The 18,248-nt window shown below is 40.2% G+C and overlaps 1 protein-coding gene across 1 annotated transcript in view; it reads right to left on the bottom strand.

Annotated features, from left to right (window-relative positions):
- DROSHA (drosha ribonuclease III) overlaps positions 1-18,248 on the bottom strand; it is a 206,783-nt gene that overhangs the window by 90,129 nt on the left and 98,406 nt on the right. The window contains exons 18-20 of the mRNA XM_075270897.1: positions 13,375-13,513; positions 10,946-11,006; positions 10,049-10,108 (exon numbers count right to left, since the gene is read on the bottom strand). Coding sequence (XP_075126998.1) covers positions 10,049-10,108; positions 10,946-11,006; positions 13,375-13,513 — 260 coding nt within the window. The remainder of the gene's footprint in view (positions 1-10,048; positions 10,109-10,945; positions 11,007-13,374; positions 13,514-18,248) is intronic.

Genomic DNA, 18,248 nt, shown 5'->3' with positions numbered 1-18,248 from the left:
GTGCACACATCATCCAAAAGACAGGAAGGATCAGATAGTTAGGAATGACATGAACCATGACAAGGAAATGTCAACTATGTCACCAGAAAGTAGAGTAGTTCATAATTTTTTTTTTACAAAAGCCGAGAAACTTGAATGATGTCAACTTTGGAAATAAAAGTAAAAAAGAGAGCACAATCAAAAGCAAAAAAAAAAAAAGCAGCAAAAAAGGAGATTTAATTTCCGGCTCGCTTACAAAGAAAGGAACTAATGGATTTAAAATGAGGAAAAGTTCACTTATGTAAAGACATTGAGAGAGGGGCAAATATATTTATTTTTTTTTACAAGTTTTTTGAATGTTTCAAAAGGTAATTGCTGAATCTTTTGGCGAAATGAATTAAACGTTAACCAGTCCATGCTGAACATAAGACTTTTCTATCATCTAATCCCCTCCGATGTGTATTCCCATAAAACTAATCTCACTTGTAAACAAGCTTTTCACTTCAGGTTAGGAAATACAAGATCAGAGATAAATCACAGCAAGGAGAAGTGACAAACATTTTGAAATAATCGCCCTTCTTCCTGCAAATTGGACTCAAGCTTTGGAAGCTGCCTATCTGTTCCAGGCAAGCTGATCCTTCAAGAGGGAGGAGAGGAGAGAGGAAAAAATAAAATAAAAAGGCATTTGACATGACAGTCACGCTGGATTTCATTCTGTAATCTTACATTTTGAGCCCATCAGCACTGTAAAAGACTTCAAAGGAAGCCCCATATCTGAAGAGGGATGTTACAGGCTACGAGCACAGAAACATGCCCTGTGTTTATCAAAGAAAATATGACAGTTTAGCAGCACTGTGCCACAGTACAACCACAGAGCCTTAAATACAAACACGTCTCTGCGCTTAGTCAGGAGGAGGGCTGACTTGTCTTATTGCTTTCAAAAGACTTCACTAGGAGAACTACAGATAGAAAGCTCCTGGTTCCTTGGGTCACCACCCATATCATCAGGTCGCCCATACAGCCGGTCCTAAAAACAGCATTATTACATGACTAGCTGTACCAAACCGCGTATATGGATAGATGAAATATTACTAAGTAATTATTGCCATATAATGTAAATCTATAGAGATGTAACACAGTGGCACTTGACCAATTAGCTAAAGGGTTCTTAACTTCAAGACTTGTTTTTTTTTTTTTTTTTTTTTTTTTTGGGGGGGGGGGGGGGGGTTTACCGTTGCAACATTTTAAAAGATTTTTTTTTTCTTTTTAATGTCCGCATAGCCACATGGCATAGCCACAGAGAACTAATGATTATGAAGTCTTCCTTCTTTCTTCTCTGTTCCTAAGCTGCTATGGACTCCTAGCATATCTTTCTCAGCATGTGTGTCTACTACTTCTGTAATATTTACTGTGTATTATCATGTATCTGTATTACTATGCAGCTGAAACATACTGAAATTTCCCCACTGTGGGACTATTAAAGGATTATATTATTATTATTATTTTGGTATGATGAGTATACTTCTCTATTGCTCCATTTCGGGAAACATTGAGATTTTTGATCAAATTGTATTAACTCTATTAGTGGAATGGCAAAAAAATGGTGAGTTTCACCATCATTAGTTATGTTCTAAATTTTTTTGCGGCGCACTGGGTATCATAAATAACATGTTGCCTTTATTCTGATACCAAATTTATATAGATTTTGTACTACATTTACACAATAAAATCACTCATTTGTCAAAAATAATTTGTTTTACTGCCACCATAATGTGAGAGGTACAACTTTTTTTTGAAGACTACCCGTGGCAAGGTCTTCTAGGAATGATGACATGGGGCCTGCAGGAGATTCCCCATCAATATCATGACAGTGTATAGGCACCATATGATCTCATTGTGAGGCTGCAAACACAGACACTACTTAGATGCCACTATCATTATTGACGGTGGCGTCTAAAGGGATAAATGGTAGAACGTTGTTTTCACGTCTCACGGCCATTGGGGCAGGATATCAGTTGTCTGGTAAAGCTTATATCGTCTTACATAACTAAATAAAGCACTAGATGATGAATTCCTAAAAAGAAAAGTTCAAAATGTAGAGAGTTTATACACCACTTGCTGTGTCAGCATGGCAAGATCTCCATGATTTCGAAGTCAGTAAATACTTGAAGCAAGGAGATGTTGTCTATCTGCTTATCTTTACGCCCCTAGAAAAAAACCCAACTCCATAAGATGTCATTCAGAGGATGCAAGTCATTTGTCTTGATAACATGAAACGTTCCAGTCTCATCCCTGAGGATTACTGTACAAGGAGTGATATTTCTTCTATCCTCCCACTCCTCCCCTAAACAGAAAGGACCAAAAAAGTGAAATTTCAGATGATGCTTATCCCAGAATCCTTGTATTACTGATAAGCTCGGACACTGCCGTTTAATATGGTATCCAAACTTTAGCTCAGTGGTTCTCAACCCGTGGTATGGACAACACATATGTGTAACCCAGGGGGTAAGCTTCACAGTCCCTGGGGGTATGAGGTGCAGTTAAGAATCACTAGTCTATATTATATGTTGCATAGCATGCAGGTCTTCCATGTCCTGGATGGACACCCGTACATGGTAGCCTAATGTTAGAAATGCACTGATGAGGTTGCTGGAACCCCTGGAGTAAGCAGAGAAGTGCATTCATCATTCTGCTTCCTACTTTCCGTATTACATGTGGGGGTACGTATGGGGCTATTTTACTACATTGTGGGGGCACTGAAGGGTCATTACATAACTGTTATAAGTCATTTATAAGAGATCACTATTTTGGGGCCGATTTTGGCAGCCGTTATGTTACCTGTGGGGGAACTGTCGGGACCAGTACATTGCATTTGTGGGGCACTGAATGTGGGGGCACTGAGGGAACCATTTTAAAAATATGTCAGGGTACTAAAGGAGCCATTATAACATTGTTATAAGGGGTATATAGGGATACTCTGTTGGGACTTTTTCATACTAGATTCTCACTTGGTTAAAAAGAATGAGAAAAACTGCTCTAGCCTTTATACTGTCATACATGAACCTTTCCAATTCATACAACTGAATTTGAATCTTTCACACCTTACTCACACATGTAAGTGTTTTTAACCAACCTACTATATATATCCTATATGTGTGTGTGTGTGTGTGTGTGTATACACACACACACACACACACACACACACACACACACACACTACCTGGGTAAATATACCAGAAAAAGGGCCTGTATTTTATAGCCACTGTAAGCATAATAGCACCTTTCAACTTATATTTGTATTGTGAGCATCCATTATCTGCATTCATTGCCTACATGGGAGCTTACCCTTGTTTATTGGACATACAGACATACGATATTGTGTGGCTTTCTCACTTCTGTTACCTTAGTGGTTATGCCTACCTTTTTTTGCTTTAATACATTTTCCTGTAGCATTATCCTGCTTATGTGACCCATTCTTCCCCCGTATATATTTCCAATATTACTTTTGTAGATTCCTTCACTTTCAATACCTCAAGGGCAGTTGTTTATATTCTACCATATTGTCTTAATGACATATCAATCATAGCTATCATCCTACTAATTATGTTTGTGTGTTTGTTCCTCAATCACGAAAAAACGGCTGAACGGATTTGAATGAAATTCGGCACATAGATCGATTGTAACCTCGATTAACATATAGGCTTTTTATCTTGATAAAGCACATGGTTTCATGACAGTTATGAATTTAGGTTCACACACTATATTACACTGTTCCTGCAGCAGCCTTATCTCACCCAGGGCTGTTATCTCTCAGTGTGTAGACACATTTGCATATTATCTGATCTGCTCCAGTTCTGACAAACATGGGCAAACACCTTTAATCCAAATTAGCAGTTTTCCAATTTTTAACACGCCTGGAAATAGAATCTAATTTGTCACAACGACAGCTATGAAGGAGCCAGAAGTCACAGAGTTCTTCTCAAGCGCAGCAGAGGGGAATCATCGAGATGCTGGAACAATCCCACTCACAGTGCAAGAACCAGGTTCAGAGACAGTCCAGCTTGAGAGCTGCTGAAACACCGGAGCAAGCGGATCATCAACACCAACAACGTGCTCATTATATGGCGTCCCAGCGCGCTGCCGAGATGCTGGAACAATCATGGGTACAGTGCCAGGAACAAGTTCAGCGGCAGGCCAGCTTGACAGCTGCCGAAACGCCAGAGAAGGCGTATCATCAACACCAACAACAAACTCATTATATGATGTTCCAGCGAGGTGCTGAGATGCCGGAACAATCCCAGGCACAGAGCAAGAAACAAGATCAGCGGCAGACCAGCTTCAGAGCTGCCGAAACACTGGAGCATGCGGATCATCAACGCCAAGAACACGCTCATTATTATAGTGTCCCAGCGAGCGGCTGAGATAACAACCACAGGCATGGTGTGAGGAACAAGTTCAGCAGCAAGAACAGCTTAATAGCTGCCCAAATGCCAGAGCAGGCAAACCATCGACGGCAGCAATTTGCTAAATATAGGCAGATCATCAATGCCAACAACCCGCAGACGAAGTCGCGGGCAGAGGCTAGTAGACCATATATTATGTATTATGGAAAAATATGGATGGACTTCATCAGCTGTTGTACCATACCCCTGAACACATCATCATATCATTTTACCGTAATACAATCGTCCAGTCACGAGGATGCGTGTTATCATTTCATAATCACGGATTTTGTAAAAGCAGGATAATTAAATACCCCTAAAGGTGAACAGAGGTCAATACATTTCAATATTATTATGTGTGTGTACACTCACCGGCCACTTTATTAGGTACACCATGCTAGTAACGGGTTGGACCCCCTTTTGCCTTCAGAACTGCCTCAATTCTTCGTGGCAAAGATTCAACAAGGTGCTGGAAGCATTCCTCAGAGATTTTGGTCCATATTGACATGATGGCATCACACAGTTGCCGCAGATTTGTCAGCTGCACATCCATGATGCGAATCTCCCGTTCCACCACATCCCAAAGATGCTCTATTGGATTGAGATCTGGTGACTGTGGAGGCCATTGGAGTACAGTGAACTCATTGTCATGTTCAAGAAACCAGTCTGAGATTATTCCAGCTTTATGACATGGCGCATTATCCTGCTAAAGTAGCCATCAGATGTTGGGTACATTGTGGTCATAAAGGGATGGACATGGTCAGAAACAATACTCAGGTAGGCTTTGGCGTTGCAACGATGCTCAATTGGTACCAAGGGGCCCAAAGAGTGCCAAGAAAATATTCCCCACACCATGACACCACCACCACCAGCCTGAACCGTTGATACAAGGCAGGATGGATCCATGCTTTCATGTTGTTGATGCCAAATTCTGACCCTACCATCCGAATGTCGCAGCAGAAATCGAAACTCATCAGACCAGGCAACGTTTTTCAATCTTCAATTGTCCAATTTCGATGAGCTTGTGCAAATTGTAGCTTCAGTTTCCTGTTCTTAGCTGAAAGGAGTGGCACCCGGTATGGTCTTCTGCTGCTGTAGCCCATCTGCCTCAAAGTTCGACGTACTGTGCGTTCAGAGATGCTCTTCTGGCTACCTTGGTTGTAACGGGTGGCTATTTGAGTCACTGTTGCCTTTCTATCAGCTCGAACCAGTCTGGCCATTCTCCTCTGACCTCTGGCATCAACAACGCATTTCCGCCCACAGAACTGCCGCTCACTGGATGTTTTTTCTTTTTCGGACCATTCTCTGTAAACCCTAGAGATGGTTGTGTGTGAAAATCCCAGTAGATCAGCAGTTTCTGAAATACTCAGACCAGCCCTTCTGGCACCAACAACCATGCCACGTTCAAAGGCACTCAAATCACCTTTCTTCCCCATACTGATGCTCGGTTTGAACTGCAGGAGATTGTCTTGACCATGTCTACATGCCTAAATGCACTGAGTTGCCGCCATGTGATTGGCTGATTAGAAATTAAGTGTTAACGAGCAGTTGGACAAATGTACCTAATAAAGTGGCCGGTGAGTGTATATATCACACACACACACTATATATATCTCTCTATATTATAAAAATGAATTTCTGTCTGTCTGTTCTCTATTGCAAACCAAACGACTGTACCGATTTTCACCAAATTTGGTACAGAGATACTTCAGGTATCCGGGAAGGTTTAAGACAAGACTCCAATTCGCTCAGACATACAGTTGCTGAGATACAGCATTCCAAACACAATGCCCTCCCCCCCATAGCCAATACAAACCTGCAAGTCTTTCACTAATATTCCGACTGCAATACACACGGTCACTCCACACGCACAATCCAACACTGATATCCAAACTGAGATACACGCATCAGAGGATTAGATACACAGATCAGCACACAGTATCACACGCCACAGGATTAGATACATGCGTCTGCACGCAGTCCCACACACCAGAGGATTAAATACACGCTTCTGCACATTTCCACACACTGAAGGATTAGATACGTGTGTCTGCACACGGTTCCACAATGACGAAGGATTATATACACGCATCTGCACACAGTACCACATGCCAAAGGATTGGATACGTTCATCTGCACACAGTTCCACACACCAGAGCATAAGATAAGCATGTCTGCACACAGTACCACATGCTGTAGGATTAGATACACGCGTCTGCACAGAGTACCACATGCCATAGGATTAGATACGCGCGTCTACACACAGTTCCACATGCCGTAGGATTAGATACGCGCCTCTTCACACAATACCACACAGGGGAGTATTAGATACGTGTGTCTGCACACAGTACCACATTCCGTAGTATTAGATACGCACGTCTGCGCACAGTTTCACAAGCTGGGGGAATGGATACATGCGTCTGCACACAGTACCACATGCCAGAGAATTAGATACGCGTCTCAGCACACAGTACCACACAGGGGAGGATTAGATACGCGCATCTGCAGACAATACCACTTGCCGTAGGATTAGATACAAGAGTCTACACACAGTTCCACACGCCGTAGGAATAGATACGCGCCTCTTCACACAATACCACATAGGGGTGGATTAGATATGTGCGTCTGCACACAGTGCCACATGAATGAGGGTTAGATATGCGCGTCTGCACACAGTTCCACATGCTGAAGGATTAGATACGCGTGTCTGCACAAAGTACCACACGTGGGAGGATTAGATACGCGCCTCTTCACACAATACCACATGGTGGAGGATTAGATACGCGCATCTGCACACAATACCACACGGGGGAGGATTAGATACGCGCATCTGCACACAGTACCACACGCTGGAGGATTAGATACGCACCTGCACACAGTACCACACCAACAAGGATTAGATACTTGCGTCTAAACACAGTACTACACGGGGAAGGATTAGATACAGCTTTATTCCAGGTATCCATAACAACTGATCACAGGTTTTTCACTGATATCCAAAATGAGATACACATAATCACATGACGATTATGGACATACACTCACCAACATACAAAATACACCAGTGCAAAATTTAACAATTCTTATGGGGCCACTACGCAAACATAAAATGTAATATATCCGTGCAAAGCCGGGTCCTCCTGCTAGTAATGTTATATTTTCTGCCCAACTTAGACTGCTTCCTGCTCAAATCAGTTTTTTCCCTTTAATTTATCATGGTGATACTCTGCGTTGGTTTCTTATTAGATAGAAATATAGGCATTCCAGCTTTTTTTTTTTTTCTTCTCTCCTCATAGCCTGCGTCGTGGGTCTTTAGTAACGTTTCATAAATCAGTTCTAAAACTGCACTTTAGAAATTCCTGCAGTATTTGTTTCTTGGTTATGTGTCAGAAGCAAGCGGAAAGCACAAACTATTCTATAGTCTGCCGTATTTCTTCGTGCAAATTCCAAGGTTAGGCTGTCGGCTAGGAAAGGGAAAGCGATTAAACATACCCTAAATTCTGCAAGAGCACAAAAATACAAAAGAAAAAACTGCAGATGCTAGTAACACTGGGAAATGCATTTATTTGATTGCCCTTGCAACGCAAGAGAAGGGCATTCAGAAATTGCATTTGTATGTATGAATAAGTGACAGAATCTGCATATAACCAGTGAAGGGAAAATCCATTCTAACCAGTTTGTGGAGAGCGCTGTATCATTTAGTTTCTAAGTTAGGTTCTGGATTAGAAAAAAAACATGTACTGATGAAAATGTAAATCCTGCAATGCCAGTGCCAGCCCTTGGTATTGCTATATTAATGATGTGTGATAATTACCCAGATGGCACTGCTATGTTGATAACTGTATTAGTAGAGTTCTTGCATATTTCCTAAAGAAAGGTTTGCTCTATGAATCAGCTAAATGTAAAAGAAAAATGGAGAAACCGTAGTAGCCCTTAAAGGCTGTGGGGACAGAGCAATACAGGCAGCAATTTCAGAGAAAAAAAATGCGTCATTATATAGAAGCTTTTAAGAGACCTCTGCTTTGGATGACATACCACACTCTAAAAAGTCAGAGCTCTACAAAGTGATTTAAACCTGCAAAGCTTTACTACAAGCCATAAAAAGCCAAATATTTAAGCAGGTGGTAAATATACAGCACCAAATACACCACCTTGAAATGACAGCAATCCATTCTGTTAGAGCAGTTAATGTATCCACCTTGAAAGCTAGTTCTATGCACCTGCTAGCAAGTAGGGCTAAAAATACAATCATATATTGATAACGTATAATAATAATATAAAAAAATCATAGTGCAACATTTTATGTTATACAAGAGTCTAAAAAAATAAAAATTCAGCAAATATATAATAATGTGGAACATGGAATGACTGGGCGTCTTGGTGACTGGGTGTCAGTGCTATGTACATCTTGAAGGGGTTTTCCCATCTCAGTGTTTCAGTAGTCTGCCTGTAGTCTCTTCTTCTCACTTCCTGTAATTCTCCCACCCCCCATCCTCTCAGCTAGCTGAACAGGCCTGAGAAGTATCATAATACTTATGCAGATCAGATATTATGCACATGCTTATAAAAGAATGGCCTCAAGTGTTATCTGTGTGTTTGCATAGCGACATAACAGACTCGGCTTTATCAGCAAATTGCAAATAGCTGAGCTGATTGTCCTGCCGGTGACATCACTTGTCCCATCTCACAAGTCCGTGGTTATAGCAGCACTGTGTAAACAATGGGAGGAATAAGTTCACATAGCAGGCAAACAAAGCAGCATTTCTAAAGCAATATATTTAGGAAAAGTCTTCAATTTACATAAGCTACCAGTATAGATAGGATGGGACAACCCCTTTAAGGCCTATACATTGTTGGTCACAAAAGCTTTTGGCAACCCATGCTGTCCTTCAAGAACACACTGCCTTCTCCACGTTTCCAGGGCGTGAAATAATTCTTGATGGTTTATGTACAGTAGATGTCAATACTTTACACAAGACACCCACTCAAAGGCTAAGTGGACAGCATTATCATTAAGTCTTTACTGTTTTACATAGTGATGAACCTCTCTGACTTATAGTCAAAAGTGACTGAGGCATCTGAAGAGTGCAGGGGCCGTAATGCTGATCTGAATCACTGTTCCCCAGAGTGAGATTGGGGGGCAACGATCTGCTACCAAGTTTAAAGAATTTTTAAATTTCAACCCTCCCTTGCCTAGATCATACATAAATATAAACACAGAGGTATCCTTGTATCGGAAAATGCGCAAGCTATAAACATATATAAATATTTATCCCATACATCAAACACTGAACCACAATTTTACCTCCCATATAAATTGAATAACAAGCAATTTAAACATCAGACAATCACCAAATGGTGTGAATAAAAAGTACAATATGCCCCCTAAAAAAGATGCCTTAGTATCGTTGTGATTGCAGCAACTCAAGCCACTTCACATCGTCCCCTGTATAGTGAGTTCCTATAAAGTGGTAAAGCTCAAATGTCAGTAAATCAAGCTGTGCCATATTAGAACAATTATCTGATGCCTACCTACCAGTCCATGATACACTTACATTTGTACATGAAATAAAAACAAATAACGCTATAGGTTTTGAAGAAAAAAACTGTATAGTACATTCATTTACCTTGTTAAAAATTCAACCACGGCATCTCCCAGGAACTCCAATCGCTCATTGTGGTTTATTCTAAAATCCAAAAAGCTGTTAGTTTTACATGATAAATAAGAGATAATGAATAGTAAAGGATATTTGACTAAAAACTTACTGACTTGACTTTGAGTTTAAAATTGTGAATTATATTTCTATAGATTTTTATATCTATATCTAATATCAAATGAGCAATTCCCAAATCCAATGCCCAGCATAAAGAATATCACAATCATTGTCAAACTGCAGATGTGCAGGAGTGGAGAATTACTTCAGCTCCTAGCGTTTTATGGATTAATTCAGGATATTGGGACAACAATAAAGTGTACAAAAAATTTAAGTGAAAAGCACATAAGACCAGAATTAATAGACTGCCATTTCACTTTTTGGATAGGATGATAGGAAGACATTATAAAAAGCAATCCATTAATGGGGTAATTCAACATAAAAAAATGCAAGTTAAAAACAAAACACATCACTCAACTTCCACTCTTGCTGCATGGGTCATGTGCAAGACGTTCGGAACAACTGTACCAGGCACTGGCCTCAGCGGTATTGGGATGTGCATGCAGGTATCACTACTGAGTTCAAGGTTTTTATGGAACAGTCACATCCACATATGGCAGTGCTTATCACACAGCCTTGCCTATTATTAAGAAATCTGACAAGATTTTATAATAAAATCAATCAATAAATCAAGACTGCCATTTATGAACTTGGGCTGAAGACAGATTTTCTGATTTTGACTTTACTGGAAATCCGCCTTGTTTTGAATTCAAAAGAAGTGGAATGTATGCAAAGGACAAAATGCAAATGCACAGAAAATATTGCTTATGAATTTTTGCAAACGTGTAATAAAGTGAAAATTACTCTTACCGTGAAGGGGCTGGATCATCTTGACCCAAACGGGACATAATGTTTATCAGCGTATTTATTCCTGTAGCCATGCAAAATAAAAATTGTCATAAATGACATATCAAGCAGTTATAAAACTGTGAGCGGAAAGTTCACAGAGAAGCACGCTGGGAATGACTTAAATCGATAGTGTTCAGAAGCCGGCACTCATAAAAATATAAGAGCATTTTCTCATCATATGCTTGTAAAGACTAGATGGCCTGAAATTTATGTTCCAACTCTGCTCCTTTACTGCAGTTAACACGAATAGCAATTAAATCTGTTTAATCCCATAATTTTATACAATGCTCTTTAAAGGGTATAAATTACTTGGCCACAGATTCATTTGGGCAAGGGCAACAAAGGCGATAATTACAGCAAGGCCAGATTTCCAACAAACAATTATAGGATCAATGGAGTCAATACCCTCTGTAGTTACATAGTGAGAGGAAAGAAAGGAAAAGAAAAAAGAAAAAAAATGGATAAATAAATATTTCAGCGCCTACATAATGATGTTAATAATACTGATGGTAATAGTAATAATTTGAGCTATAAAACATATGCTAAATATTTCCCTCAAAGTGAAAACATAGTGGCCTAGATTTAATATTGTGGTTATAACTAGACATTAGCATAAATATGAAACATCTAGTCTGAGATAGATTTTTCTAACATCTGCTAGACGTGTGGATGTGGCTTCTCTGAAAAGGGTGTGGGTCTTAAATGTGCCAAATATGTACCAAAATTGTGTTGCGACACTCTGGCTCAAAACAAGCCAACTAAAAGGTAGTGTAAACTTAGTCCAGTGACTAAATGGCGCACGGATGACATCCGTGTGCTGCCCGTGCCTCTACAGCCCCATTAACTGAGTCAGTGAGCATAAGCTGAAAAACAGACAGGAAGAAGATCTGTCCTGAGTTTTGCTCCTGGTTCATGGTCCCGTGTATGGATCCATAGAAATGAATGGAACAGTGTACTAGCCATGAAAAACATAAGGCCTAAATGTGGGCAAGTGTGGCAGAAAATCCAAAATAACATGAGAGACAGGATAACTGCTACCCAAGATCTTGTGCTTGAAGACTGCAGAAACAGACTACATGAAAATCCCAAGGGACTTCTGCACTGGCAAGGCATAAGTAAGTGAAATCCTGGGGGTAAGGTCTGTGCTTCAACTCTATGAAGGAAATGGAATAGCAGCTTTTTTTTTTTCTCCAATTAACCAGGAGTGTCATGGACCACCTTCAACACCTTTATTTCTATGACAGGCCTGGGAGCCTTCAGAAGGCAGCTGGATAGCATAGGAACAGCGTGCCTGAGTCATCCTTGATCAGAAAAGGTAAGGGTGCGGGGCAGGGACTAGCTTCGGGGGCTCCAAGAGCATTACAGGCTTTGGTGGCCGAACTGCTTCATAGTGGCTGCCATCTTTAAAGATACAACTTCTGCCGTATTATTACGATTTTACCTAATTTTACCACAAAAAAATGGGAAAACTTATTGACTTGAGTATAAGCCGAGGAGGGGAAATGCAGCAGCTACTGGAAAATTTCAAAAATTAAAATGGTCGGAGTTTTTGGGTGCAGTAGTTGCTGGGTGCTGGGAAGGGGAGGGGGTGTTTTGGTTGTCTGTCTGCCCCTTCCCTGAGCTTGAGGACTGTTTTTTTTTCCCCCACTTGGAATTCAGCCTGGCTGAATATAGGGTATCTGCAGTGCTCCTATTAACCCCTTCCTGATGGAACAGGAGCACTGCAGATACCTTATATTCAGTAGACTGGGCACTTTCAGACACAGGGATACCTAATGTGTATGTGTTTCACAGGAATTTTCTACTTTTGTATGTATTTTAGGGAAAGGACTGATTTAGAACTTTTATTTTTTTTTATTTTTTTATTATAGATTTTTAAAGCTTCTTTTTTTAGACACCCCCCCCCCCCCCCAAAAAAAAAAAAAAAAGAAAAAAGAAAAAGATTTTTTTTTTTTTTTTTTGCGTGACTCGAGTATAAGCCGAGGGGGGCTTTTTCAGCACAAAAACTGTGCTGAAAAACTCGGCTTACACTCGAGTAAATGCAGCCAGGAGTGGTAATTTGTAATAATTGTTCCTGCCCCTTTTGTTTACGATGTTGTTTTATTCTGGTAATGGGAAATCTTAAACATGGCAATAAAAAAAATACACATTTTATGATGCAAAGCAGAATAACTGCAAAATCAAAACAGACAGAAAAAAGCGTATTCAATTCCACAAAATATTTTAGTAGTAGATGACTTGCAACAAGATACTGCACTTTCATCTTGTACATTTTTAAAGGGTAGCTTAATCTGCATGTAAAACTATGCTGTGAACAGTAACGCTCACAAGTACCATGGTGAATGACAAGACGTATTATACAAATGAAAAGAATATATAGCTGCACATACCTTTTTTCCTCATATGCATATAATGAACTTTTCGATCTCCATATTTTGGCTGTCTGATTCCACAGTTAGAAAGGGAGTTACGGGCATGATCAGGGTTCATCCCAAAATTTAAATGGTGACTTGGATGAGTCATTGCCAACTGTAAAAGGTGAGAACATAAATATCAGGATTAAACATGAGAGGTACATGCTATGAAATGGTGCTTAATATGTAAAAATGAACAGCTTCACACTTCACTGTAACAAGAAAGTGGAAAAATATAAAGAACAACCAGAAGAATGAGAAATACAACTAACTATTTAGGTTTCATCAATGCAAAAACGTGCTGGAATTAATTTTTCTAATTTGAAACCGCATAAATTTTATTTTACCGTTTTGTAGCATCATGTGAGCACAGTCTCTAATACAATCAATTCTTTATTTGCTCTCAACAGGTGTGATCACTGTGTACATGACTTCAGTTCTTAGCCACACCCATTGATGAAAGCAACAATTATCTAAACTTTATTGACTGCCAGAGCAGCCAGGAGGAAATGGGGGCTGGTCCTGACCACCTGAGAAGCAAGCTCAATGACTTACACGTCTAGATGATCACAGCAGCAATAAAAAGCAGCAAAAATAGCTTTCATTTATTTTTTTAAAATAAGTATTTACGGTAAGCCTCTCCACTGCCTCCGTTGGACAGGCACTCTTTTATGAGTGGTCAGAGGGTTTTATGAACACAGATGGGCTAGTTGCATGGTAACTGCACGGAAATAGTGAAGAAGACGAGCAACACGTGCAATAGATGTGTGTGCTTGACCATCAGCATCTTATTCACAATGCAGCTTATTTATATTTACACATGCGCACATATACAGATACAGATGTATATTCTTATATATACACACTTTTGTGTGTGTGTGTGTATATATATATATATATATATATATATATATATATATATATATACACACAAACAGGTGTTGGTTATGTTGTATTGGGTTATGTCGGATTTGAGGACTCAGTGGATACATTTTTTAAAAGTTCTTTTTTTAATAAAATGATCATAGAGGGTTATCAGGGGGAGCTTTAATTTTTTTTTAAAAAAAAGTTTTTACTTTTTTTTTCTAATTACTTTATTACCACCTTACAAATGGATGCTATCAATCAGGCGGGGCTTAGTGTTAGCCAGAGAAAAGGTTAGATATTTGAGAATGGAAGTCGTTAGCAATAGCCATATGACCAATGAAAATGATGTCACTGCCTGAGAAGAGTAAATGGAGCTCTTTCTGTTTTCTAGTCCTGGATAACACTTTAACCTTTAGGTCATTTTCAACACTTATACAGATATCCTGACTAGAGATGAGCGAGTAGTATTTGATCGAGTAGGTATTCGATCGAATAGTCGAATATTGAGATCTACTCGAATTGAATTTTCGAATATTTCTCTACTTGCTCATCTCTACTGTATACGTTTTTTTTAATGCCTACGTTGTCCTAGTTCCTGTCCCACCTCTCCTGCATAGTTATTGGTGTAAAAAAAAAAACGCCAGGGAAGGTGGGAGGGGAACCAAATTTTCACTGCGTTTACCGCGTGGTATTCGACCGAGTACGACTATTTCAAATATCGTAGTATTGGATCGAATACCTACTCGATCGAATACTACTCACTCATCTCTAATCCTGACCGATCATTTTTTTAATCAAGTAACTATATATGTGATTGGAAAAGAATTTACTGAATTCTAAGAATGTTTTCAGCTGGAGTTCAGAAAGCAGTGTAGAAGCCTCCACCCACCTATTAAATAAATATATAAAAAAAATAGGGCTTGCAGAAGCAGGAATGTGCGAAATTGCCTTTATTTCCACATTCATGTTTAGTATCACATGAAGGCATTATACAGATATTTACATATACGGAGAAAGTTGGAGATGGAGCTAAAAAACACATTCAAATATATACTGAATTCATGAGCATGTGGAATCGAGAGCTTTAACTGTCAACAAAGTATGGAGCAGCTAGTCGTGGAGCGCTAATGATTTCACTGCAGCAGTAGTTAGCAAATTATGCTTGTTTGGCAGATTGGATGAGTTTGTAAAAATAAAATCAGCAACGCTGCAGAGACTTCATTTACAGAGCTTAATATACAAGGTAAAGCAGACACCAGCTTCACTTTGATTCTCTATTTTATGTAAGGAGAGGTATCGCGTCTCGGGTCTATAATAAACTATTAAAACACCAGGCGGCAGTTGTACCTCAAATAAATATTCAATGTGGCATAAATACATTTTCTTCTAGCCGCATGGATTTATGCCACCTTCAGCAGCTGGCAATCACATTTATTTGGATGCAGCCACCTCCAGCTTTCTGCTATACCCAGACTGTAAAACACTCCCAAAAACATTTATAAAAGGCACTCTTCAGTAGCAGTTGCCAAGTTCATAATCATCCATTAATTATAGGCAATTTTCACATCTCAATACTCTGTTGTGGCATCACCCATAATAATCCGCTGGACTGTTTTACCAAATAGCACAAGTAGTGGACATTCCGTGCAATTTAGTCATCGGCTAGCAGGGCTGAAAGCAGCAGACTAATAGTTAAGTGTTCTCCCCATCTCCACCAGTAATAACTGATGTCTGCTATGCACAGTAGCTGTAAATGTATGGTGAACGGGGCAGAAAGAAGAGAGAAGGGATTCCATTAAAGACAAAATATGGTCTATAGTCAGGACAGCACCACAAGAGGAAATAATTCAGATAGGACTATGAAAAGGAAATATGCTTATATTGGTTAGAGTGGTTTCAAGGGACTTGTACATACTGATGACTTATCCATAAATTCGGTCAACAATAATTGGAGGTCTTGTGAGTTTCCACCACCCAGCACCCCAACAGATGAGCTGTAGAGGTCAAATAAATGAAGCTGTGCTGCAACACCTAACACAGTCCCTATACAATGTATGGTGTTGTGCTTGGTATTTAATGAAAACTCCCCAGTGTTCACCTAAACACTGCAGCTGCTTCAGTCTGCTGATTTGGGCAGGGGTAATGGAGTCGGACCCCTACTGAAATGGATGACATATCATAAGGATCAAATTGTAAGTCTCAGAAAAACCCTTTTAGGCTAGGTCCTAACGTAATGTCCAACACTGTGAGGAAAAACTACAGTGGGGATGCATTGTGGTATTTCTCACAGTGCTTTTCACACCAGAGAACATACCGAGAAAGTCAGTAGTGATTTGAATTCAGCGCACTGTAGGCTTTCTAGTGGTATATAATACTGCACATCAATGAGGATGCTCTTTAAGGGACAAGACTGAAGAAGGTTAAGAAAAGGAAAGGTTTATTGTTTTTAACAAAGTAGAAATCATCCATTACCCAAGGCATCATTCACACGACTATGTGTAATTTGTGGTCCGAAAAATATGGCGTGGTGTTCAGTTTTTTGCGGTCCATCTCTCATCAGTGTATCATCAGTAGTTAGGAAACTGTTCCGGATTACATCTGTGTGATGTCCATTGTTTTCTGTGTCCTATAGGCTTATCTGTGCCTCCAACACTGCTCGGCATATCAGAATAGGATATGCTCCGAGTTTTGTAGCACGGACTCTCAGCCTCAGCACGGACACTTGGAAAGCATTGTAGTGTGCATAGACCAATTGAAATGAATGGGTCAGTGTGCTATCCAGGAAAAAAAACAGGACAGCACACAGTCATGTGCGCGAGAACTAAGAGCTAAATCTTTAGCAAATACATATACAACTAATATTTACCAAATTACTGTAGTCCATCTGCTTTGTCTCCAGCAAGTAGTGCACCAATGGACCTGTACATTCTCTGCATATTTTCCATACCTATCTACACTGACTGTTTGGATCCTCCTACAGCTATGGTAAGAGTAGTTTATTATAAGAATTATTTGTTAGCAGCTGTAAAGAAGATGGCAATGAACTCTTATTAACCCCATACAAGGCATGTTTCTTCTCAGATACCACTAATCTTTTGATATCATTATTAGAGATGAGTGAACAGTGTTCTATCGAACACATGTTCGATCGGATATCAGGGTGTTCGCTATGTTCGAATCGAATCGAACACCGCGTGGTAAAGTGCGCCAAAATTCGATTCCCCTCCCACCTTCCCTGGCGCCTTTTTTGCACCAATAACAGTGCAAGGGAGGTGGGACAGGAACTACGACACCGGGGGCATTGAAAAAAATTGGAAAAAGTCATTGGCTGCCGAAATCAGGTGACCTCCATTTTAGACGAATAGTGGATTTCAAATCCGGGTCATATGAGAATGTGAACTTTGTGACTATGAGACAGGGATAGCTGTACAGGCAGGGATAGCTAGGGATAACCTTTATTTAGGGGGGGATGTTATTAAAAATAACTTTTTGGGGCTCTATCGGGTGTGTAATTGTGATTTTTGTGAGATAAACTTTTTCCCATAGGGATGCATTGGCCAGCGCTGATTGGCCAGAGTACGGAACTCGACCAATCAGCGCTGGCTCTGCTGGAGGAGGCGGAGTCTAAGATCGCTCCACACCAGTCTCCATTCAGGTCCGACCTTAGACTCCGCCTCCTCCAGCAGAGCCCAGCGCTGATTGGCCGAATTCCGTACTCTGGCCAATCAGCACTGGCTAATGCATTGTATTGGCGTGATGAAGCAGTGCTGAATGTGTGTGCTTAGCACACACATTCAGCTCTACTTCATCGGGCTAATAGAATGCATTGGCCAATCAGCGCTGGCCAATGCATTCTATTAGCTTGATGAAGCAGAGTGTGCACAAGGGTTCAAGCGCACCCTCGGCTCTGATGTAGCAGAGCCGAGGCTGCACAAGGGTTCAAGCGCACCCTCGGCTCTGATGTAGCAGAGCCGAGGGTGCAC

The sequence above is a fragment of the Leptodactylus fuscus genome, chromosome 4 (assembly GCF_031893055.1).
Source record: "Leptodactylus fuscus isolate aLepFus1 chromosome 4, aLepFus1.hap2, whole genome shotgun sequence".
Classification (NCBI taxonomy): domain Eukaryota; kingdom Metazoa; phylum Chordata; class Amphibia; order Anura; family Leptodactylidae; genus Leptodactylus; species Leptodactylus fuscus.
Note: the sequence above shows the minus strand (reverse complement) of the source record. Positions and strands in the feature narration are given on the sequence as shown.